Raw genomic sequence first — 17,603 nt, forward strand, 5'->3', positions numbered from 1 at the left:
TTATATATTGTTTAAACTTACAAAAATCTACGATCTTAGTCTATGCTTAATAGGGGGTACTAAAATCGGTTATCTGTGCACATGCCCAGGAACATTAGAATGTATTTTCTCTCTGTCCAGTAGCGATGCTTTGAGGAACACTGGATGTTACTGGAGATGAAAGAAAAAGAAAAAGCAGTGTTCAAGGAATACGATTTAACCAGTCCCATGCATCTTTGTTGCCCTATAACATGGCTAAATTTAACTACACTCTCTTAGGAATGTTGGTTTGATCTGGCTCTCCACCCAACTGTCATGACATATGTTTTTGAATCAATTTGGACGATAAGCTGTTATAGCGCTTTAGCCTTCTAGAGGAAGGCATCAAGGGAAGAGCGTAGTGTTTGATTTGTCTCACTTTTGAGTACCAAACTCAAACTACATGGACATGTGATTTCGACATACCAAACTCGAAAAATGGCCTAATAGAATTTGATAGAACTACTAGTAGCAAGGCAAAAGTGGCAAAAGGAAATGTTCAAGGTTGGCCTTGAATAATAGCACTATGATTTGTGTCAAATGAAGGAAAGTATGTACCTCCTTTGATAACTGAGTGAGTCTAAATTATCTGCCACATGATTTGCCTCCCTGTAGCAGTATTGATGATCAAGGCATTTTTGTTGACAAGTATCTGAATTTCCTTGACAATAGTGGCAATTCTCCACGGTATATAGTCCATTCACTTAAAATGCAACTTGCTAGCAGTAAAAAATCGACCTTTCCTATCACCAACCCAAATACGTCTTCTTTCAATGAACCATTTCAGACCAAAAGAGCACACTCTAGCTTCATCCTGGTTACTAGTACGATTAGTTCCATTGCTTAGGCAATGGAGGAGATCTCCTAACAGTACTTTGCCCCGACTTGCTTGACCATTATTACTTGAAAATGAGAGCTTGACAAATATCCTCAAGTTTTCTCCCCTCTTTTCATATTCATCAGAGATTAATTTTAAAAAGGAGAGAAGAATGGAAATAAAGAATTCCTTTTTATAAAAATGACAGCAAATAGTGGTTCATTATTTGGATCATAATAAGGTGCTGAAATGGCTCATTATCAGTCGAAGATTTTTGTTGTAAGGTCATTACCTAATATAACGTTGTTATCTGCATTCTGCATCAGGTAATGGATTATAAATTTACCAGCAAATGCAGAAAAGGAATGAAAATTTTTCTGTGATAAAGTGGACAGTCATTCACTGCAACTGCCCTTTGCATAACTAGTAAAACAGTAATGATAGTGCCTCAGTTCCGAAACACGTCGGGTCGGCTATATTTGTCATCTCACATAAACATTGCATCAACTATGAATCAATCAAGACATATATCTAATTCAACGGGATTATCAACAGAATTTTCCAACAAAGCCGTTGAATCAAACGAAAACGTCATGGAACTTTCCATCTGATGAAACAGAGCAATTGGTTGAGATTGAAGAGGCTGAGGAGGTACTTCTAGAACTTCAACTTCACCTTCAAGCATTTCTACTACTTTACTCATTGAAGGGCGTTGTACCGGATTTGTTTGTATGCACCATAACGCAACTAAAGTCATCTTTCTAGCCATCTTCTTTTCATCATCATTTGCTTCTTCATCCACCACTATCTCCTTGCCTTTGTTCAACTTATCATAAACCCAAGAAGGAAAATACTGGCTAGAATTGTCTTCATTTGCAACTACATTTCTTTTCAAGTCAAGCATTTCCATTAGCAGCATTCCAAAACTATAAACATCAGCTTTATAAGAGATTGCTCCAATACTCCTACTAATCAACTCAGGAGCTACATATCCAATGGTTCCGCGAGCAGCAGTGAGAGTCACAATGCTATTATCTGTTGGATATAATTTCGCAAGCCCAAAGTCAGAAATCTTTGGAATGAAATTCTCATCCAGAAGAATGTTGTGTGGCTTGATGTCAAAGTGCAAAATTCGTACGTCACAACCTCGATGCAAATATTCGATTCCTCGGGCCACTCCAAGAACAATGTCATACTGCCTCTGCCAACTTAACAGAGGACTTCCTTCTTGACTAATGTACTTATCTAGTGATCCATTGGGCATGAAGTCGTATACAAGAGCACGCTTTGTTCTCTCAACACAATACCCTACGAGTCCGACCACACTGACATGATGAATCCTTCCAATGGTAGCTACTTCATTCATGAAATCTTGACCACCCGCTTTAGGATTGCTCAACATCTTCACTGCTACATCTCTTCCACTTCGAAGCTTTCCTTTATATACACTGCCATAGCCTCCCTCACCTAATTTTTCTTTGAACCCTCTGGTCATTCTCTTTATGTTGGAGTAATTATATCTGATTGGCATGAAATTGTTTTGTGTTTGCAAAAAGCCTTCAATCTCTTCATACATCGATAAATGCCTCCTTTTGAATTTGAACACCAAAAATGCAATTATGAATGGAAGGCTGATTACAAATTTTGCTCCCGAATACACTGCATGTTTGTAATTTCATACAAAGCAACTTCCTCTTAAACCAACCAAACATATAGATGAATGATGATCAGGAAAAACAATTAAAAAAAAAATTTGATTGCATTGTTAAGTGTCCCACATTAGTTGAGGGAATGGTTGTTTATCTCGTCTTGGACAATCCTTACCTCATGAGCGAGCTTTTGAGATGAGCAGGGCCAGCTCTAAGGTAAGGCAAGAGAAGTTTTTGCCTTAGGGACGCAAAGATTAAAGGCCCCAATTATCTACGTATAACATATTATTCACATATAGTCTTTTCATGCCTATGACGATTTCATTTTCTAATTCAACCAACTTTCTCTGAATCAGTTATTTCGTTTTGTCATATTTAATTGATCCATACTTCAGAAAATAAGTCCTTTTGTGTCTCATCTTTTTAACTAAGAAATCTCCGAGGCAAGTGTCGCAAGGTTTGAAATTCAATGGATAATAGGCTCATCCCTCTACGTTTTTCCACTCAAATATCATGTTTTTGTACATTAGAGAGCTCCATATAATGACTTGGGCCTAACCAACACATCACGCCTTGCGCTCTAGCCACTAGATCAAAGCCCTGTACTTCTTTTGTGTCTCATTATAGTATGAATTTTATGAAAAAAGTGTAAGGGCCTTTTAATTTATTTTGGTTTTAGGCTACCAAATCTGTTGAGCCGCCCCTAGGGATGAGTTAGGTCCAGTGTCTATTTCTTAACAAACATCCGTGTAATCTTGAGGATTGAACTTCTTAAATATTGTAAATAAATATTTTGACAGATATTGCTATTAATATCCTTCTTAAACTTTACTCTATTTTGAAATATCAAGGATTTGGAAGAAAACTATTTTCACAAAGATTGCAATTAACAGAGTTACTAAAATTAACAATATTTAGAATTATTCAATTTTTATCTTGTGCTCACATGTGTTCAAGGTGTGTAAGAGTGTGTGTGTTTATATTTAAACCATTACAGTAAGTTATTAACTTTAGTTTCTAGGTTACAAAATTAGGTTTATTTAGATAGTTACGTGTTTCAGTATGTTACTTTAACCTGATGTTGTAAACACAGAGGTCAAAACTCTTTTTCTATTCTCCATCCTAAGTTGTTAACCAATTGACGCCCGAATGTAGATATGCGAATTATTCTGACAAACCAATCGATATAAATACAGCTTTGCTAAAGTAAAAAGAGCTTACTTATGAAATCCACAAGCAGTATTTCAATACACCCTGGTTAGATTAAAGTCCAAAAATTAGCAGATTTAGAATGAGAGATCAATGGAGAATTAATATTATGTAGAGAAAATATGAAAAGTTTAGAGTCCTCACACAAAATCCCGGCAATAACACCTACAAAGATATGAAGAAATTAAATTGTAGTGAGTGAATCTATCTGGTTAGATTAAAGTCCAACAATTAGCAGATTTAGAATGAGAGATCAATGGAGAAATAATATTATGTAGAGAAAATATGAAAAGTTTAGAGTCCTCACGCAAAATTGGGCCCCCAAACGAGAGCTTATGTATGAAATACCTATCCGCTATTTCCATATACCCTGGTTAGATTAAAGTCCAACAATTAGCAGATTTAGAATGAGAGATCAATGGAGAATTAATATTATGTAGAGAAAATATGAAAAGTTTAGAGTCCTCACGCAAAATCGGGCCCCCAAACCAGAGCTTATTTAGGAAATACCTAACCGGTATTTCCATATACCCTAGTTAGATTAAAGTCCAACAATTAGCAGTTTTAGAATGAGAGATCAATGGAGAATTAATATTATGTAGAGAAAATATGAAAAGTTTAGAGTCCTCACGCAAAATCCTGGCAATAACATCTACAAAGATATGAAGAAATTAAATTGTAGTGAGTGAATCTATCTGGTTAGATTAAAGTCCAACAATTAGCAGATTTAGAATGAGAGATCAATGGAGAATTAATATTATGTAGAGAAAATATGAAAAGTTTAGAGTCCTCACAGAAAATCAGGGCTAAAATCCGGGCAATAACACCTACAAAGACATGAAGAAATTAAATTGTAGTGAGTGAATCCATTGTTTTGCTAATTAGTTACATATCATATGGAGGTTGAAAATCAACGTTCACGAGCATATTAATTGAAGAAGTAGACAAACATGTAGTCCTTACCCCCTCCTAGTATAAATCTCGGATTCCCATAATATAATTCAAAGCCGTAGTTGATTGCTTGACGAAAATCAGAAAGGGAGATGTTGTTGTCATCTTTAATATTAGGCCAAGAGGTCAGGGTTATAAATTCCACTCTGCATCCATCGCTGACTTCAGAGGCATTCATTTCTCCAATCCTTAAATAAGTGTATCTACTTAACTTGCAGCCAGTTATTTCCAGAAATGTCGAATTATTAATAGCAAATGGACAGTTGAACTTGAAAATAGGAATAGATCCATTATTAGTATAATAATTTGAGAAGATTCCATTGTATTGTCGGAAGGTAAGCCAAGGTCTCAGAGAGCATTTATTTTGTGTTTGTAAAGTTGGATCTACCAAGCGAAGTGTCTGGTTATCATAGTTGATGGCTTGCACATACAACTTCTTGGAGAATAACGATATAACCGTTTGGTTACCTTCACAAGCTAATTCATATTCTGGAAAACCGCAATATTGTGGATCTGTCTTTAAGCGGAAAGGGTAACTTATATTACGGATATGACCACAAGCAGAAGGGGGACAATAGTTTTTGCTCTTCCTAGCACTGCATGTTTGAGAAAACTGCAGAAGGATGACAAGGATTAAGTATAGTATTGTGAAATATTTTAGCAGAATGGTTCCCCTACACATTTTGAAAAGTGAGTATTGCAAGAATAGAAAGACGAGGCCCTTGAAACCTACACAAATAACTAGGACTTCAATACTATGAATGCGGGTATTTAAGTATAGTATTGTGAACTGGCTAGTTGCTTCAAACTTGATGTGTGGACTTTTTATTAACAATATTACTCCTCTAGTCCCACTTAATAATTTTTGGAAAATTGAGAGTGTACAAAAATATTACTCCCTCTATCGCAAAAAGATTGTCTTACTTTCCTTATTAGTTTGTTCTAAAAAGATTGACACATTTCTATATTTAGAAACAATTTCACTTTATAAGATGATTTACAACCACACAAATATCTAAAGTTTGTTTTGGATCACACATTTCAAAAGGTTTTCTTTATTTCTTAAATTTCGTGCTAAATTAAACTAAGATAATCTTTTTGAGACGGAGGGAGTAAAAAACAGATAATATGAACCGGGTGGAGCACGTTTCAAGACTTTTCTTTGGTCCTTCATGATAAAATTCCAACTTGAAGGGCCCTCTAGAGGAAGACTTTGCCGTTTACCTATTTATTAATGATGGAGATGGATAGGTCATGTTTCAGTGTACATGACTAAAGGATATGACCTTTCTTATGTCCTGTCCCCTGTCAATCAGTTATTGGATTTTTGGGCTTTGAGTTTTTCTTCTCACATTAATTTACAATTAGCAAACAAAGTAGCCTTGGGAGACTGGTCTAGTCCACAAATTCCGTAGTTTTGAAGAAAATTAGATCACGAATATTCATTTGTGTGGAACAGTCAATATTGAGAGTTGGAAAATGTTGCCCTTCCTACATAGCAGTAGCAGCATCAAACTAAAGAATGCAATTGATGCCTCATGAGTAAACCTCTAATTAGAGTTTTAGAAATGTCCATCTTATTTTTTCTTTGTATTTTGTCCATTGCTTTGTTTAGGAGAAAGACGAGAGGGTTGTGAGGATTCTTGGTGCAAAACTGATGGTCCCATCATTCATTTCCCATTCAGACTCAGTCATCAACAAAAACATTGTGGGTATCCTGGCTTTGAACTACAATGTAATAGTAAAAAAGATACCATCCTCGAGCTTCCCTCGTCTGTTCACTTAAGTTGTTGAAGAAATTGATTATGTCTCACAGCAAATTCACCTTTATGACCCTGACGGGTGCATAGCAGCCAAGCTACCACAACTGAATTTATCACAATCTAATTTCAAAAATGTTGATGGTCAAACAGTCCTATTCAATTGTTCTGTACCATTCACATATGATTACTTGGTTCCATGACTTGGTTCTTCTGGTTACCAAGTACATGCCGTTTCCATGGAAAATGTGTTTTTGAAAAACAATTGAATTTCTTACTTAGGCCCCGTTTGTCCATAAAAATAAAAAAAAAATCATTTTTTTTTTAGAATTTTGGAGTTGTGTTTGGCCATAGTTTTTGAAATTGTAGTTTTTGGTGAAATGTAGTTGTTAAAAGTGAAAAAAAATTGAAAAACAAGTTTTTTAAATTTTTGATATTCGGGAATACAACTTCAAGTTGTACTCGGAATTTTCATGGCCAAATGTTGATTCTGGAAAAAAGTGAAAAAAAAATTCCGGAATAAAGTGAATAATTCTTATGGCCAAAGGGGGGCTTATTTTCTCATGTTTGTTTGGCGAGTGGCAAATATTTTCTTGTGTGCGTTTGGTGAGTGGAAAACATTTTCCAGAAAATAAATCCCCATGCTTTCCTATGCTCCACCCCCTACCCCCTCTCCCGCCATCGCTCCAAATCAAGAATTCACATACTAATATTCTATCTTTCCTCAAACAAATAAAATTAAAATGATCACAAAAAGGTCGTAAACCACAAAGCATGGAAAACGAAACAAAATTTATTGCAGTATAATATTTTTATATTATTTGATATTATTTGGTAGCATATTTGTAGGTAGATAATTACCGTATATTAGTTAGTTTCCTTGTTTCACTAGGATCTTAGTTTCCTTGTTTCACTAGGGTTCAAGATTGTATCCTATATATATTCTCTCTTGGTGAATGAATGGAACAAGTCTATATTGTATAGTTTCTACATGGTATTAGACCACATGTTTTTTTCTTCTCTTCATCGTAAATTTTCATGGCCGGTGACGTCGTACCTCCTCCACTACCACCCAAAATTGAGTCTAATTCTCCCTATTTTCTCGGTCCTCAAGACCGACCCGGGGACTATATCACGCCTACTCGTTTCAAGAGCGCATCAAATAACGCTGCCGTCGGTCAGCACTTTACTTCCGATCAATGGAAGGCTATTACAGTATTTTTTTGTAATGCTACAATTCCCGAAAATCGCTTGAATGGTAAGTTTGATGTTTTTTCTTGGATTATTGACACTGGTGCTACTCATCATGTTACCGGTGAGAAATCTTGGTTGTTTGATGTCCATACTGTTGATTGTCCTATTGGTTTGCCTAATGGTGAAAAGGTGCTTGCTTCTTTGGAAGGTTCTGTCAGATAAAATCACCTTACATCATGTCCTTTATGTGCCTTATTTACGTTGCAACTTACTCTCCGTCCCCCAACTTACTGATAATTTACATACTATTGTCTCTTTTAATTCTTATATGTGTGTTATTCATGACCCACTGAATGAGCTGATTGGAACGGGAGTTAGGAGGGACGAACTGTACTATTTTAGCAAACCGGACGTGGTGCAACATGTGTCTACTGTCGTGGCAACGTCCGCATTGGAATTGTGGCATCGACGATTGGGGCATCCTTTCGAGAGAGTAGTTCAATTGCTTCCTCATGTCAGTAGTGATAAGAGTAGTTTAGAAAAGGATTGTGAAGTGTGTTTACGTGCTAAGCATCCTAGAGACAAATTTCCTTTAAGTGATAATAATGCATCTAGAATATTTGAGAAAATACATTGTGATTTGTGGGGCCCATATCGCCATGTTTCGTCGTGTGGAACTCGTTATTTTTTAACAATTGTTGATGATTTTTCCCGAGCTGTTTGGATTTACTTGTTGGTTGATAAAACAGAAGTGTTTCCGATGTTTATGGCTTTTGTTGCTATGGTTGACCGACAATTTAATCAAACAATTAATGTTGTACAAAGTGATAATAGTACAGAATTTAATTATTTGATCGATTATTTTTCCGCCACTGGTATTTTGTTTCAAACCTTTTGTGTGGGTACTCTGCAACAGAATGGGAGGGTAGAGATGAAACATAAACATGTGTTGAATGTTGCGAGGGCTCTCAGATTTCAGGCCAATTTGCTTATTTTTTTCTGGGGTGAATGTGTTTTTGCTGCATCTCATCTCATAAATCGTACCCCCACACCCAAATTGAAAAATAAAACACCTTTTGAAATTTTATTCAATAAACCTCCTTCTTTTGATGTTATTCGTACTTTTGGGTGTTTGTGCTTTGCTCATAATCAAAAAACTCAGGGTGACAAATTTGCTAGTCGGAGCAGAAAGTGTTTGTTTGTGGGATATCCATTTGGTAAGAAGGGGTGGCGGTTGTTTGATCTTGATACGAAGAAATTTTTTGTCTCTCGTGATGTCAAGTTTGTGAAGGATGTGTTTCCTTTTGCTTGTCCGGAAGATGTTAATATTTCGTCTAGTTTTTTTTATGAGGGTGCTGAAATTGATCGTGATTTTATGGTGTACGGGGATGAATTAGGGGGCGAAGTTGATAGTTCGGAGGCTGCCGAGCAGCAGCCGCAAACCACTGCCCAACCAGCGCCTGCTGGCAGCCAGGCTGAGCTGCAGCCAGCGGCCACTGTCCAGCTCGCTGGGAACCCAGCGCCTGCTGGCAGCGAGGCTGAGCGGCTGCCAACAGCCACTGCACAGCCCGCTGGGAACTCAGCGTCCTCTGGCAGTGAGGGGGGCAGTAACACCATACCCCAGTCACGAATGTGGAAGGTGGCTTGGGGCGTGGTTTTCGGGAGAAATTTCCCTCTGTTGTGCTTCGTGATTATGTGACACACTCAGTTTTTGCTAATAGTCCGTCCCCTACAACTCCTGTTAACAATCAATCCTCAGGTACTCCCTATCCTTTGGCACACTATATTAATTGTGATAATTTTTCTGTAAATTATCGTAAGTTTCTTGCAGCTATTATTTTGGGTAAGGATCCTAAGACCTTCAAAGAAACCATGAAACACGAAGGTTGGAGACATTCAATGAAAGAAGAGATACGTGCATTGGAAGACAATGGTACATGGACTTTGGAACATCTTCCTCCAAGTAAAAAAGCACTTGGTAATCAGTGGGTGTACAAGACTAAGTTTTTGTCAAAAGGAGATGTGGAACGGCTCAAATCGCGCTTGGTTGTGTTGGGAAATCATCAACAAGCTGGGATTGACTACAATGAAATTTTTGCTTTGGTCGCCAAGATGACTATTGTTCGAGCCTTCCTAGCCATTGCAGCATCCAAAAATTGGGAACTTCACCAAATGGATGTTCATAATGCCTTTTTACATGGTGACCTTGATGAGGAGGTTTATATGAAGCTCCCCCCCCCCCCCCCCCCCCCCCGGGTTTGAAAGTCCAGATCCTACGTTGGTGTGTCGTTTGCGCAAATCGCTGTATGGGTTGAAACAGGTCCCTAGATATTGGTTTGCAAAATTGGTGACTGCTTTGAAAGGGTACGGTTTCCTTCAATCTTATTCTGATTATTCTCTTTTTACATTTACTAGAGGGAATATTCAGATTAATATCTTGGTTTATGTTGATGATCTTATTATTTCTGGGAATGATTCCGCTGCACTTTCAACTTTCAAAGCCTATTTGAGTGATTGTTTCAAAATGAAAGACCTTGGGTCTCTCAAATATTTTTTGGGTATTGAAGTAGCTCGTAGTTCATCAGGGTTGTTTTTGTGTCAACGCAAGTATACTCTTGATATTATCTCTGAAGTAGGATTGTTAGGTGCAAAGCCAAGTGGGTTCCCTGTTGAGCAAAATCATAAACTTGGCCTTGCAAATGGAGATTTGTTGTCGGATCCGGAGGTCTACCGTAGATTAGTCGGGCGTTTGATTTATTTGGGGGTCACTCGATCGGACTTGGCATATTCTGTTCATATTTTGTCTCAATTCATGCAAGAACCCCGGATTGAACATTGGGAAGCGTCCTTACGAGTGGTCCGTTATTTGAAAGGCACACCAGGATAGGGTATTTTCTCAACTCATCTCTGCAAAGTCAACTCACTGTCGGCACGTAACAAAATACCCTGTCCTGCAGGGATGGGAGATTGACCTAGAAATACTACCCATCTCTTGGAAGACAAAGAAGCAGCACACAGTTTATAGATCTTTTGCAGAGCCTGAATATAGGTCCATGGCTGCGGTCACTTATAAGTTGAAGTGGCTGAGAGGTCTGTTGTTGAGTTTAGGTATACAACATCCCAAGGCGATCAAATTGTTTTGTGATAGTCAATCCGCTTTGCACATCGCGAAAAATTCGGTTTTCCATGAACGAACAAAGCACATTGAGGTAGATTGTCACTTTGTTCGTGATGCAATTAATGGAAGGTTTGATTTCTCCGTCACACGTTTCAACATCTTCACAATTGGCAGATATTTTTACCAAAGCTCTCGGCAAAACTCAGTTTGACTTCTTGCTTTCCAAGTTGAGCATTTTTTATTCCCATGCTCCAACTTGAGGGGGGGGGGGGTATTGCGGTATAATATCTTTATATTATTTGGTAGCATATTTGTAGGGAGATAATTACCATATATTAGTTAGTTTCCTTGTTTCACTAGGATCTTAGTTTCCTTGTTTCACTAGGGTTCAAGATTGTATCCTATATATATTCTCTCTTGGTGAATGAATGGAACAAGTCAAGATTGTATAGTCTCAGATCTCATTGTATAGTCCAATATGAACCAATTGCACTATGAACTAATGCTAGTATTTACTATTCCAATTCATATTGGACTACAGATTACGAGCTGCCATACATCACCTATTCAAGCCACTGTATTTCGAGCAAGCAAGTTCCTTTCACAACAAAAATGTTTGAGTTTTCCAGAAAAGTTAGCTAATACGCACCACATGATCAGGTAGCTATTCTCTCTGACATTCTCCTAAAAATAGACCTTAGAGTGAGACTAGTACTACACACATCAATTGTTCTGAAGGAAACCCTCTTTCATCAAACAAACAAAAATAGAAGTAGCAAGAAAATATTAAAAACCAAGCTGGAATCTCGAAGTTTCAAATAAAAGTGAGAATAACAATTGCTTCCAAATCCTATCTAGCTACGCTCTTCTAACCAATTTGTGTATTCTATTTGTTACGCCCTATTTTGAACGGGTCCAATATAATTTACAACTTTCCGGTTCTTCTAACTAGTTTAAAAAGGGTTAGAGTCGCCACCTTATTTTTAAGGAAAAATAAGAAATCTGTAGGTATTCGTGTATCTACTTCATTTTTAGTCCACGAAACCTATGAGATTCTAGATAAGGGTTTTATTTACCCCGAGAGAAAGGTATTAAGCATCCCTCAGAGTCTGTCCGAAGACAGTCCTTAAACTTAGTTTAACTGAACACTAGAGGGGGATTATCTATCTGTTTATCGCTATTATTACTTGTTTTCAAAATGTCGTGTTTTCATTAAAAGCTACACTAGGTGATTATATGCTAAGTATATACAGTGTATAAAAATATATTGATACCAAGCATCAAGTATTTATAAAGAATGTATATTAAAAAAGAAAATATAAAAGAGTATAAAGAGAATGTACCTCGTAAATATAAAAGTGTATCTGTTAGTATAAAGGGTGTATATATGTTAGTGAAAAGAATGTATAAAAAATTGCAAGAGTATGTAAAATAAGTATATCAAGTATATAAAGAATGTATGTCTATGTATATAAAGAAATGTAGGTATGTGAAACATACAAAAAAGGTATTTCAAATATAAAAGAGTGTATGTCAATAAAAAATGTATAAAAAATTGTATAATTAGATATATCAATGCATAAAGAATGTAAGAAGACTTTAAGAATATTCATTAGTGTAGAGAGCTTATATAAAAAAAGAATTAAGAAAAAAGTGAAATCGATTTGATTTGTTTCTACCGTTTCGTAAAAAAGTGTTTGTTTAATGACTATCCTATCAAAAGAATAAGGAATAAAAGAATTGTAAAAAGTATTCGTAAAAATTAAGTACAAGGAATTGTGGATAAAAAATGAGTGAAAATGTGTAATGCCTTTAAAGAATAAAAAATTTGTAAATAGGCGACTTAATATTTACCTAGCATCAAAATGTGAATTTAACTTAACTAAAATATATATTAGTGTACACGAAACAATATAAAATGTAAATTGTATTAAAAGTGTATAAAAAATATAAAATAAAAGGATGAACTAGTATTTTTGCCTAAACGTCAGAAGTGTGAATTTAATTAAGGAATTATACCGAGTCAATTTAATCTATTTATGAAAGTATTGACGACCTAAGTCTTCCCTAAAGCGAATAGCAAATTTTAAGTTAAACAACCAAGGCGACAACTAAATAAATATATCAACCCGTTTTCCAAAAGTAAAGTTTCCACTATAATACGAGTTTATGTTTTGTACAATTTTAAATAACGCGCGAAAGTAAATACAAACAAGGATTCGATGAAGTCTTCAGGTTTCTTCCGAGTGTCGTCTTCGGGATGTGTCTCCGGATACATGTATAAACACTTCGTAAAAGTGCTAATAAGAAAATAAATAACTAAAAGTGTTAATAAGAGAATAAATAACTATCAAATGAATTAAAAAAATAATTAATAAACTTAAAATAAAAATCCGTCTTTTGTATATGGGAGGCCTTGGAAATCGAAAGAAATTTCTTCATCGGCTATTTGGGTTTAGTATTCGCCCAAATAAATTTAAATAAATGATAAAAAGAGTAAAAGTGTTAACGACAGTCCCATTAGCCGCCGGAGTATTATTTTCCGAGCACACAACCAGCAAAAACTTACATAAAATAACGTAAAAATAGTCCAACAAATAGCAACAAGAAATAATGCCAAGCAACTAGCATGCTTAAAATATCAACGGAAACAAAGTTTACCAAGAAACATATGTACATCAATCAAAACAATCCATACAAACAGAAAATAGTTAACAACATACAGCACTAAAGACGCAACCATTTGAAATAATTTTTATCACCACAAGTAAATAAATTGAATACCAAAGTGTGGTTCCAAGTATTTGGATGGGTTCTGCAACAAAGCAACAACAAAAGTAAAAAATATGAAAGGGGAAGAGGGGCGTCACTGTTGGTGGTGTTATTTCAATGGCAAATACACAAGATATGGGCAGATCTGGACTTTGATGGTGGTTCATCGGAGAAGAAAACTAAGGGCTGGACAGTGGCGTCTTCCGGTGAAGTAGCGACGAGGTGGAGAAAGGATGGAGTATAGGGTCTGTTTGATGGCTGCTCCGGTTCACCGGAGCTGGAGCTCCTCGCCGGAGCAGTGGAGGGAGGAGAACGAAGGGGAAGAAGAAGCGGGGGTGTTTGGGCTGGTGGCTAGTTGCTGGCCGGAGAGAGGTGTGGCGGAGGGAGTAGAAGGGTGTGAATGGTGGTGGTGTTCTCATTGTGGTGGTGGAGCTCGCTGGTTGCAGCGATGGAGAAAGGGGAAGAGAGGAAATTGTGTTTTCTATTTGTAGGGGTTATGGTGGTTTCGTGGTGGTCGGCGGCGGTGGCGATGGGAAGAGCAAAGGGAAAAATGGGGGAAGGGCGGCGTGGTGGTGTTTTTGTTCGTGGAGGTGTGGTAGGAGTTTGTCGGAGCTCGGAGCTCCGGCGTGAAGAGGGTGGCGGCGGCTGAGAGAGAAGTGAGGAGAGGGAGAAAATATTTAGCGTTTTTTTTTTTTATGAAGAAGGCAAAAATCCGAAAATTTTAGTGTGTTTTGTGTGGGGGGGTAAATGAAGACAAAAGATGAAAAATAAAATTAAACCCCCCAATTTTTTTTACAAAATAAAGTGATTTATTTTATTGTCTCAAAAATATAAAGTCATACCCCTTTATCCACTCAATGCTTATTTTAATTTTTGAGTTATTGTTCAATCGAAATTTCATCCTGTTAACTAATATATAAAAATTTATTAATCGAAAAACTCAACCTATCACTTCAAATGTCACCTTTTTAAAAGTAATAAGATCTTGACTTGATCGAATTTTTATTCTGCATTTAAAAATTAATTGCTTCAAATTTTTCTCTATGACATACTGTACTGAAAGTCTGAAATATAATTAACTAATACATGTAAAAATATCCTACTATAAAATAAAATAAACGATTATTAATTGCACAAAAATTATAGTATTACGTTGTACATGTGCAAAAATAATCTTAAAAATGACAATAAATTGATAAAATTCTTAAAATAAAGATAATCATCAATAAATTATCGAAAAATGTGTAAAAAGCTATTTTGTGCTCTTTAACGAATCAAGACCACTCGAAACGTTAATTTTAAGCACGTCGAGCCAAAATTAGGTGTCTAACACTATTGTTTTCTCTTGAATCGGTCCAGCCACATCTTGCGAAGATATTGGTTTTTTGCCATGAATGCCTTAGCTAAAGCGTTACTTTGCCCCAAATAATCAAAAGTGTCACCTAAGAACTCTTTCTCGTAACCTTTCACTGCCATAATTTCTTCATACAACCTTGTCACATCTAGTCGGCTATCATATCTTACTGATTGCTGCCGCCATTTCTCCAAGCTCTGTTGATATATCACCGACCACATCTTGCGCATCATAAGAACGATTTCTTTTGCGACTTGACTTGACTTGAGATGAAGTTTCACAAACTACATCTTTTTCCTTAGATGAACCTTCAATGTCAATATCATTACCTTTCTCCGGGCTGCAATCCAAGTTTATATCATCAAATGACTTAGCACAATCACCCCTAGCTCGATCGTTCCCACACACAAGAGACATTTCTTCAAACATATCAATCTTCTTGTTGATGAACTTATCATGAGTAGGATGCGCCTATAATACAATGATAAAAAAAAAAGAAACGGAGTTGAGCCAACCAATTCACAATGAAACAAAAGAGAAAAGCAGCAAAAGAAATGGCACGAAACTGGACAGATTATAATGACAGGTCAAACTGGACAACAACTGTTTTAAAACTAAGCAGAGTTACAAAAATTACAACCTTATACACCAGATTCCACTCCTTTTTTTTTTTTTTCTGCCAAACCAGTAACATAAACCAAATCAGCAGCAGTTCTGGACAGTCACAGCTGCATGACCCTTTCTACATATGTGTCTGCCTATACCATACATATCTATCAAGCAACCAATAGAAGTTAGGCGTAAACACATTGTGATGTACTTATCAGAAAGAACTAAGCATGACTACTATATATAAACCAACACAAAGGATTAAAGAATCACCCTACCTGAATATGGAGATCATAGACTCTAGGACTCGCAATAATCATCTTCAAGTTGTCATCCCATCCAAGACCACTTTTGTTTAGCACAGCTTGTACGGTATTCCATGTGCTTCGTAGTGTTTTAAGATGATTCTCCACATGTTTAGCTGAACAGTCCATTCCAAGTTGTTGATTAATGGCATCCGAAACACGATTGAATGAGGTGGCCTTAAACTGATTAGTTGATTTGTTTTCTTGCTTCACTTCATCAGCTATGCTCTCCAACATCAAATATTCCATTGGTTTCGACCACCTAAGCTGTTTCTCCTTTTTTTTCCCCAGTTATTTACTGTTATAGGAAACATCCAAATAAGAATTAAATTTGAAACACAATCCTGGTTTCAATAGCCACTATAAACACCAAAAAAACAACGGAATCAAGCACATAATGACCAATGCTGGCAGCTTCATTGGCACTCTACACGGCCTTAGAGCATAGCAGCCAAGAAGAATATAGCAGCTGTGCAAAAATAAAGTAGTAGCAGCTGTGCAAAATTCAGCTACAGCGGCCAAGAACATAGCAACTGTGCAACATTCAGCTCCAGCAGCCAAGAACATAGCAATATGCAATTACAAATATGCAGCAAATAGTAAATACTAGCAGTTTTTAAGCAAAAAGTAAATACCAATATGCAACTCCAAAAAACTCTCGCAGTAGCTAAGCAAGAGAATCTACATATACGATGTACCTAAAAGCTAAACTTTGTAAGGTTTCATAGACTATATATTATGACAATCGACAAGCAGAAAGCAATAACTATGAAATACACAAAAACACAATCGATAACTGAACAGAATCTCAACTCAAGCATATGAAATTACGAATCATAGAACTTACAACATCGACAAGCAGCTCAAACATCTCTAAATACACTAAATACAAATTTTGTAAGGTTTTTTTCTCTTTCTATTATAATATACAAATTTTGTAATTGATAAGGATAAAGATGAGATGTTGTAACCACCTTTAGAAAAATTAGGCTGACTTTGAATTCAAAAGTTCAATTAAAATTTATTTTTTAGTTTTCAAAATTAAAATATCAATTATTATGGGATTTTTTTGGTTATTAAAAAACTTTGTCTTGCTTGTACCTCTCCTTTTTTATATATATAGAAGATAAGGTTCTTTAGGAATTCTACTTTGATTTTCGTAGGCTAGAATAATTGCAGCCTCGGAAGCTAAAACAGATGTGGTTGCAGCTCCAACTATAGCATCATTTTTATCTTTGTTAGTCGAATCCATCTCTCGCAATCTAACATGAGTATTAGAATGTTAAAATACTGAAATTCTATAAGGAGATGACAAGCTTCACAGGGCCAACTTCATTTCCCCAAAACAAAAAGTAGAGGTAAACAAATGCCAGTGCCATTCAACGTCTTTTACAGCAAAAAATTACTTTGGTTAATAATCTATAACAAAATGCACACAGATTTATGCTACAAATTTGAAGAAATTGGCAACAAAAAATGGTAAAACTATGATTATTGAAGCAATCGAAAAGTTTACTCCCCAGGGAAGTGAAAAATTAAATTTTGAAAAAATTATCAACAAAAATTGTAGTACTATGATTATTAAAGCAGTGATTATGGAGAATACCTTTGAATCTTTGCAGAAATAACTATGGAGAAAGTAGGATGAAAAACCCTAGAGCTCTGGAGAGAAACGGATGGAGAGAGAGGGGAGGAAATTTTGTGGAAATAACGTTTAAGTGTGTGTGGGGTATATCCCTAGCTGCGTGGGGTGTGGGGTATTGCATTTCGCCTCTGCAGCGCCAAGTTTTTAATTACGGAAAATGACTTCCCTTGGCCCACGAGGAATTCATTTTCTCCAAATTTTA

The 17,603-nt window shown here is 36.2% G+C and overlaps 2 protein-coding genes and 1 pseudogene across 4 annotated transcripts in view; 1 reads left to right on the forward strand and 2 right to left on the reverse strand.

Annotated features, from left to right (window-relative positions):
• LOC132625133 (nibrin homolog) overlaps nt 1–17,603 on the forward strand; it is a 65,956-nt gene that overhangs the window by 20,361 nt on the left and 27,992 nt on the right.
• Nucleotides 1,208–5,441, reverse strand: LOC132625130 (rust resistance kinase Lr10-like). 3 transcript variants are annotated; one of them, XM_060339943.1, is made up of 8 exons: nt 4,657–5,441; nt 4,488–4,520; nt 4,325–4,345; nt 4,163–4,225; nt 4,001–4,063; nt 3,838–3,858; nt 3,706–3,738; nt 1,208–2,494 (listed from the first exon to the last, which is right to left on the reverse strand). In XM_060339943.1, exons 1-8 carry the CDS (start codon nt 5,324–5,326, stop codon nt 1,350–1,352), a joined length of 2,049 nt encoding a protein of 682 aa, XP_060195926.1. In that variant the 5' UTR covers nt 5,327–5,441; the 3' UTR covers nt 1,208–1,349. The 3 variants fall into 3 exon arrangements, with proteins under 3 accessions (XP_060195926.1, XP_060195927.1, XP_060195928.1); XM_060339944.1 differs by lacking the exon at nt 4,325–4,345; XM_060339945.1 differs by lacking the exons at nt 4,163–4,225; nt 4,325–4,345.
• Nucleotides 14,594–17,520, reverse strand: LOC132625139 (uncharacterized; annotated as a pseudogene).

Source organism: Lycium barbarum, chromosome 12 (assembly GCF_019175385.1).
Source record: "Lycium barbarum isolate Lr01 chromosome 12, ASM1917538v2, whole genome shotgun sequence".
NCBI classification, from domain to species: Eukaryota; Viridiplantae; Streptophyta; class Magnoliopsida; order Solanales; family Solanaceae; genus Lycium; species Lycium barbarum.